The sequence below is a fragment of the Melospiza georgiana genome, chromosome 13, assembly GCF_028018845.1.
Source record: "Melospiza georgiana isolate bMelGeo1 chromosome 13, bMelGeo1.pri, whole genome shotgun sequence".
NCBI classification, from domain to species: Eukaryota; Metazoa; Chordata; class Aves; order Passeriformes; family Passerellidae; genus Melospiza; species Melospiza georgiana.
In genome coordinates this window covers 10,126,385-10,134,586 of record NC_080442.1, presented here as the reverse complement: position 1 = coordinate 10,134,586, position 8,202 = coordinate 10,126,385, and the positions used below count along the sequence as shown (strand labels likewise).

General features: G+C 41.2%; 1 protein-coding gene across 2 annotated transcripts in view; it reads right to left on the bottom strand.

Annotated features, from left to right (window-relative positions):
• Positions 1-6,059: 6,059 nt before the first annotated feature.
• SLC12A1 (solute carrier family 12 member 1) overlaps positions 6,060-8,202 on the bottom strand; it is a 41,098-nt gene continuing 38,955 nt past the window's right edge. For both annotated transcript variants that reach the window (XM_058033252.1, XM_058033253.1), the window contains exons 25-26: positions 6,937-7,004; positions 6,060-6,195 (exon numbers count right to left, since the gene is read on the bottom strand). In XM_058033252.1, the coding sequence (XP_057889235.1) occupies positions 6,060-6,195; positions 6,937-7,004 (204 nt within the window). The remainder of the gene's footprint in view (positions 6,196-6,936; positions 7,005-8,202) is intronic.

The window sequence follows — 8,202 nt, the reverse complement described above, 5'->3', positions numbered from 1 at the left end:
GCGGCGGCGCTGCCGCAGGCTGGCGGGCGGACCCCGCGGGCCGCGCGGCGTTGCCGGGGGACGCGATTGCGGCTGCACGGGCGGGCGGGGCCGGGACCGGGGCAGGGGCAGGCGGTGGCCGCGGCGCCCTCAGGAGCCCCGGGGCCGTTCCCGTTCCCGCCCCGCACTGCCGGGAGAGGCTGAGCACAGAGGGCCGCCCCGCGTTCCGCAAACAGCCGCTGTCCTCCCCAGGCATGGGGTGCTTGGGGCTGAGAGGGACCTCTGGAGAGCACCCACTGTAATCCTGCTGTTAAAGCAGATCTTAGAGCACGTTGCGCAGAGTATAGGCAGAAAGAGACTCCTTCAGAAATGGTCAGGCCGCGACGGAGGCGTTTGCCTTAAGGGAGGAGAACAGTTCTTGACGATGAGGTGGATGGGAAAACCTGTCAGCGCTAGGCCTGCCCTGTTCTTCTGTCTTGGAGCACAAGACTTATTTCCTTGTCTTTAATACACTCTGCCATCTTGCCATTCGATTTATGATGTAATTTCCCCCGCGTTTTTCCTACATTTATGTCTTTCTATTTGCATATAGATATATTCTACAGGACATATGTATATCCCTAGGAGTAGGGAATTTCCTGCATTCCCCCATGGCTCTCTGCTATGGGCTGAAAAGACTATCCATTGGATTCATAGTTTCAGAATTGTCCCTGGTGAGGCTAATGGAGGTATTTGGCTCTGCATAATAGCTACAGGCTTTTGGATTCTTTTTGCTGGTCCAGATTTTGTCAACTACTCTCTGTGATTTTTGTTTTAAACTCTTAAGTGTATGTGATTGTCTCCTTGCTCTGTTATGTTTTCTAAATGCCGCCAGATGGCAGTGAAACCTTTACTACACATGGCAGTTCAGTTGTGAAAGGTATTTTTAAGAATGTCCCAATTTGGGCTTTCTTTTATTCCTGTTCAGTATTTTCAGTCTAAATAGTACGCACTGTTTTAAGGAGAATATATATGTAACACAGACCCGTGTAAAAAAACTACTTAAAATATTTTATGGCTTCTGATATAAGCTATCCAAAAATTGAAGTTGATAGCATTAGTATCAGATTAGTATCTAATTGTAAATATTTATACAAGCAGGAGTTTACGACTGCATCCTGCATTATAGTGTAGAAAAGGACCATTTTTATGAGTGGCCAGACTTGGGGAAGTAGGCTGGGTTCTAAACTCTGCTTGAGGTAGCCTGGAAGCCCATGAATAATAGAGAGGAAAGGACTCAGCTGAGTGACACTTGTTTTTTTCCCAGATCTTTATAAGGGGAACCCCCCCACCTTATGCTGGAGGTCTAAAACCAAGTTTACCTTGGTTCTGGGAATGTGTTGCTTGCTCTGTAAAGTCAGTAAACCTTCCTGCATTCCCGATGGCTGATTAGTGCTGCTGTCCATTGGTTATTTCCTCCTGCCTTTGGAAAACAATCCTGAGATAAAGTGAAATCATTTGCCTTTTTGCCCGGACTGAGAGCAGGAGTGGAGGCTGCTTTGTTGTGCACAGAAACAGAGCCTCTTTTGGGGTAATAGCCACAAAATTCTCCCCATTGAAGTTTTGGTGTTAAAATGAGGATTTTTATTAGAAGAACACCCTGGCTTTAAAAGAGCGACTTCCCATCCCATTCTTACTTAGCACAGCTGTCTCTTTCCCAATGATGAAGGTTTGTAATTTAAAAAGGCTGTTATGATGTTGTCTGTTTGTAATGAAACTCTATTTTTGATTGCATGTTTGCAGCTCAGCATGGGGGTTGTGGAATTTTGCCATTGCTTTTTACTCTGTTCCAGACAACCTGAGTGAGTTTGATTTTGTTTGAAACTTAATTTCCTCTGATGAAATTCCAGCCAATGGCATGACTGTGGGTTATGGCACTTGTTTGTGGAGAATGTGGGCTGCAGCTCGCTGTATTTGTTTGTTGCCATTTTTCTTGCAGAGTCAAGGCCAGTGTGAGGTGTTCCCTCAGCAGTGCTGGCCTGCAGGGGGCTGTGCCCTGGGCACCAGCATGAAGAGATGTTTGAGCAGTGGCCTGACCTCTGCTGAAGCACAACACTTGCAAACCTTGACTTTCCTCATCTGTAACTCGAGGGATGAGTCACTCATTTAGCAAAGAGCTGCAGCACTGAAGGGTTTTGTTCTGCTGCCAAGAGCTGGATGGTAGCAAGGGAGAACAGAGCAGGATCTTTGATCCACACCCAGTTCCTTGAAGTCCAATGACACCAAACCACCAGAGGAGGAAGCTTGAGGGAGACCCCTGAAATTCAAGCTGAAAATCCTGAGGGTTACTCACAATCTGTCCCCGCAGCTTTGGTCAGGGACCTCTGCCTGACAAACAGCTAAGGGGAGTTAGATGAGTCAGTAGTTGCTAAAACAGCTTGTAGATGTTTGCCCCAAATGTACAATTGCAGATTCCTGTTACCTGCTGATATCTCTGGCTTGTAAACTACTGATCAGGTCCTGAAACTGCTTTTGCCAAAATGATCTTGAAATCCCACATGGAATTAGAGAAAAAGAGAGAAAAAATGAGAAATGTTCAGGTTTTCTGAGGATTAGTATTGCTCAGTCAGGAAAGCTTTTGGTAGGACTTTTCAAAGATGTAATGAAAACTGCTGAGGTTTAAGACTGATGAAATTTCCTATGCTGGTGGCTGGAGCTTTGTAGATTGTGATGATGAAGATTGAGTGGAAACTCCTTCGAGTGTGAAGCAGGATAACAAGATGCTTTTTGCAGTGTAGTTACAGTTGTTAATCCTCCCAACTCAGTGCCTTTTTGGTTAGGTAGCTTTTCTACTTGCACTGGTGGATAGCTGATTTAAAAATAAAATAATGAAACAATCCCTTGAAAAAGAATCTCTGTTGTGATCTAGTGAAAAAACCTTGGAAGAATACTGTTCTGGACAGCATAATCTGGACTCTGCTTTAGGGGTATGTGATCAAGATGGGCAGCTTGCCAGTGGCTGTAAGAAGATTTAAGGAAAGTGCAGCCTCTGAACTATGATGAAATGCCTTCTGTGATACCTGTTGGAGCTCCACTAACATAAGGGGGGAAAGGTAAGATTCACTGATGAGAGGAACAATAGTGGGTCATTTTAACAGGCCCTTAGGCACAAGTTTAGCTGTGCAGGATGCCTAGGCTTTTGAACAAAATTCAAAATATTCTTTGTCCTTGCTTCATAGCAATGGTATTTTCACACTTAAATGTCCCTGGTCACTTTACCTGTGCTTGCTTTTGTTGTGACTGACCAAATCCAGCCTAAATGATATAAACTTGTGGAATTGGTACTGTGATATGAGCTAAAAATGTGCTAGACAGCATTAGAGCTGTATTCTTTCCTAGAGATGTCAAATATGTAATTAGTTTAGTTACTAACTTGATGATTAAAATTCAGCAGTTGTTTTATGCATAACTTACATAAAGAACTGTGTAGGCACCCAGTTTGTGGTGATGGGGAGTGGGGCTGAGCCTCATCCCCAGTGGGCACAGCTGTGAGCAGCACTGGCAGCAATGAGCCAGGGAGTGCCCAGGGGCACTGAGCAACCACACAGGGGCAGGGCATCAACAGGAGGGGATAAAAGGTGTGGCTAAAGAACAAGAAGGGCAGAGCTTGAAGCCCTCAGAAATTGGATGGTGTTACTCTGTGTGTTAAGGCTGTCTTAACTGAAACAGGACTGTCTCTTATGGAGTTGGAAATGAGGTAGGTGGACTAACAAAATTTTGCCATCTAAGTTGCAATTTAAGGTAGTTCATAATTAGTATACTCTCCAAATTGGTCTAGAAACATTCAGAAATCATGGTGAGGAACAGAGTAGAAGCTGCCAGGAAAATACTTTGTTTAAATTACTTGTGAATTTGTGGAAATAACACTTTCAGGTAGTCAAGTGCTGTTGCATCCTGAGTTTATCCCATTCCACTGTTGTGTGGGTACATCTTTTAATTAGTCACTGTAGTGCAAGCAAGAAATTTTATAGAAATGTGTATGTCAGTACTTAGTTTTTGATGACTATTTATTTAGAAAGGTGTCTCTTGGGATTTATTTTTGCAATGCCCACAGCAGTGTGTTTGTGAGAGAGAAGTGTGAGGAGTTTTGAGAGTGCCATTGCTGGGTTATTTTGTGCTCATTCTCTTTTTGGACCTGTTTAGGGTCCCCCAGCACAGTTTGGGTCCATGTTCCCTGCAGGTTGAGAATTGCAGTACTTGGGACTGTTTAAGAAACAATCCCCAGTCATGTGCATCATTGAGGGCTTAACAGAGGTGTAGAATTCCTCCAGGTCCTTGTGTGATAGGAAACCCACAAAGCCTAAGTGGAGCCTCCCTCAAAGCCTGGCTTTGGCTGGGTGCCATTCAGATGTACCTGTGTGAGTGGAGAGGATGGTGACCACTACAATTCCACAAGGAGCTGCAAGGACCTGGCAGCATGTAACAGCTGCACTATCACTGCTGAAATCTCTGTGAAGGAGGAGAATAATCTCCTTGTTTTGCAGGTGCAGAATGGGAGCTTTGGTCTGCTCAGAGTTGTGCAGGAAGGCTGGTATATGGAGGAAACTTCTGTCTAATGCAGTTAGGTTGTGAAATGATCCTTCAGCCTGATTGTAAATGTGTGAGAGGCAAAGGAAGAACATTATGAGAAAATATCAATATTTAATATCCTGCCTTTACTAGGTAGAGAAAATAAAGCATGGATTACTGGGCTACATTACCATATTCTGCTGAATTGCTGCTGTTGCACTCAGAAAAAATATGAATATTAAATATTTGTCATTTTTGGAGATGGAGTGCTGAATCCACTACAAGTCAAATTCTAATAATTCAAGCAAGATGGAAGCTGAGGCCCGCTTTAAAATATACAATTAGTGAAATCCAGGGTTCCCTGGCTTTCATGAGGTTGCGTGTTGGTTGATCTCTGCAAAGGAGTTGCAGGACTATAGAAAATAAACAAATAAATGTTCCTTGATGGGCTTTAATTTAAATAGTGCTTACCCATAGGATATAGCTTTACCCATTAAAAAGAGAAGCTGCATTTCTTGACAGCTGAAATTATAAAGTACCATAACATTGCAGAGTAGAAAATAGAAAAATTACACAACGTAATGAATTGCCTTTATTTGAAGTTCGTGTGTAATTAATATTATTTAGAAAGTCAAAAAAGAGAGAAATCTTTTATATAAATCAAAAGTAAGGCATTCAACTCAGCTAATGAGTTTTTGTTTTCTAATCACATAAATCACTGTACATATTATCCCAATGTATAATATCCGATTGTATTAACCTTAACATTCATAGCAAAAATTGTCAGAATATTTAGTGTTTTACTAATTTTTTGGTGAAATTTACTTACAATATTTAATTATTTCAATCACATATTCTATTGCATGTCAGAGCTTGAAAATGCATTATCAAGTCTTGTAATTAAGTCCATATTTTTATGCATCCAATTTTTTGTGACTAAATTAGAAGTTTTTAATTCATTTAAATTAGCAGAACATTTTAGGTAAAAGCATCTGCTGTAGGCAGATCCTAATTTGGCAAAAATCATTGCATATATTCTACTTGCATTCTATCAGTTCTTGGCTTACACCTGATGGATGCCATACAGGTTTTTGTCTCACAAGTTGGTGCATTTCATTTGAATCCTACTGTGTGCCCATTAGCAACTACGATAGTGCAGTTTGAAAAAATTATTTAGAGATTTAATCCTTTCTATTTTATCACAGTTAATTTTTGCTTTCTATGATAAATATCAAAGACATTTTCAATACTTTATAAAATCAGAAGAATTTCTTCTTTTTATGCTCAAAATATTTGCTGTCTCATATGACATATAGGTAGATTTTCCTTCTTTTGCCTGTACTGGAGTGTAGCACCAGCAGGGACCATTTACATTTTTTTTTCCTCATTCTTTGCTTTGGATTTATGAAAAAAACCTGTCAATTATGAAAATTTTAGATTTCTATTAAATGAGTGTGTCTTTGATGAACCATTGCTGTTAAAAATGTAGCTGTTGGAATCAAGCAAGGCATGTTCCAGGCATTGCTGTTTTTCTAAGAATAGAAAGTCAGTACATTTTTGTGGTTGCCTCTGACCATTAAGACTGGAGGAAGGTTCTTGGAGAGAATTTCTAGCCAAGCCATGTACAGGTAATCAGACACTGCTCCTTTTCTTGCCACAGGGAGGCTCCTGTTTGGGCAGAGGGAAAAATAAAGTTATCATTATGAAGGCAGGGTTAGCCCAGGCTTCTCATTAAATACTAAGCAGAAAGCATCACTGTTCATATACAACTCTGGTATAATTACTCTAAAAGATTGCAAATTAAGGCCTTAGGATGTGAAAACAAACCCTTGCTCACCTGATTGTACTGGATATTAACTGCTTTTGATTGTAGCCTTAAACTGGTAAAGACTATTTTTGGGGTTAAAAAACTTACAAATAGTATGATTTTTAAAAAGGATAAAAATGCAACACATGCACAGTTTTGCAGTCCATCAGTCAGTTTTCTGATCTGCAGGTACTGTGAGATGGGAGTTTTAAAATATGGTCAATTTGTGGTAAGCACTGTATGACCACCCCATTTTTGAGACTGAATTAATAGAACTGTAGAGATTTATCTGTGCATCACAAGTGCAAGCTAATTTATTGAAGCTGTGCACAACAAATGTGTCTGTAAATAAAAATTGATTCTGCAAAGGGCCTTTTTGGGTAATTTTATTGGTGGCCTCCTTTCCTTTATACAATTGCTTCATCACCAGGAAGGATTCATATTCAGTGCCGTCCCAGAGAAGCATCAGTCCAGATGCAAGCCCTCCAGAAGGTACTTAAAAGATTACTTTTGTGCTCAGGGAATTAACACAAGGGTTTCTGTAGCTGCAGTCCAGAATCCCATTCCACATTTTTCTTAGAATCAAAAATGTTGTGACTCACAGGACAATGAGGTTGGCTGCTCTCGAGTGCTCCTGCAAGAGCTCGTTCAGACGGACTTGGCGGTAACTCTGGTCAAACACACCAGGAAAAGAAAAACATCAGTCAGGTCAGTGATCCTCAGCTCTGGTGCCTTTGGGACTTCTGCACTCCCCCTTGCCTGAAGATTTTCTGCTGCTGCTTTAGCAGCACTGGAAGCCAGGTCTGCTCTGAGGTCCACAGTCTCAGCCATGGCAAAATATGAGGCTAAGCCACACTTTTTGGTTGGTGTAGTTATATGAGGGCCACTCCAGTGGTTCACTCCTGTGTAAGGTTTCCTGGGGATAGGGATTATTTTTGTACTGAACTTTATGATCGAGCTCAAGCCCTCCATATTTTTATGGCTTAACCACAAGTCACAGGGAACAAGAGACCAGGGCAGGTTTATGTAAGATAGATGTATCTTAACTGATTTTGTAAATTATTTTCTCTTTCCCTGGAGAAAGTAAAAAGCAGATTTTTCTCCATTCAGATCTTAAATTTTCCTTCTCTACAGAAATGTCACTGTTCTTGTACATACTATATAGGTAAGAACCCTCATAATGTAGCCAGCTGTTACCTCATGAGAATCATCCTATAACATCACCCGTTATCTGTGCTGCCAGGTTTTTTTCTGTTAAATTGTAAAGGTGTTCTAATGTCCTCTGTAAAATTCCCAGAATTGCCCTACTTCTGAAGTTAAGAGGCATGTCTTTCCAGATGTGTAAGCTAAACTTTTTGTTGCTGTTCTTGTTTTACAGAGTAATTTGGTATTTTAATATTGCTCTCTTCAACTTTTGAGGAATTTTTCTGGTTCCTTAATTAGTGACCTAGACAGGACCAAGCTTAATCACGTATTTTTCTTCCTGTTGTATCCTCATTAGTTCTGCATGTGAGCGTCTGTGATAATATTCCTGTTACCTTTTGTACTGAGGTGTTTTAAGGGCTCTGACTCCCACTTTTTGATAATTTAAGGTGAGAATAATCCTGAGGTTTTCTGCCCATAGCTGACTATATAACCTTATGCTGATTATCAGCTCCATGAGCAGTCAGTCTGCTTCCCAGCTGCTGCAGTCAGTAGTGTAGTGTGTTATCTTAAATCATCATTGATTTCTGCTTATGTTAATAATGCAGGCTGTGACTTCTGGCAGCTCTGAGCTCAGAGTTGCAGTCCTTGCTCTGTTGAGGAAGTTACCAGCATCATAAAGTGGAGATAACTAAACTCCCAGTGTACTCCGGTTAATTCCCCAG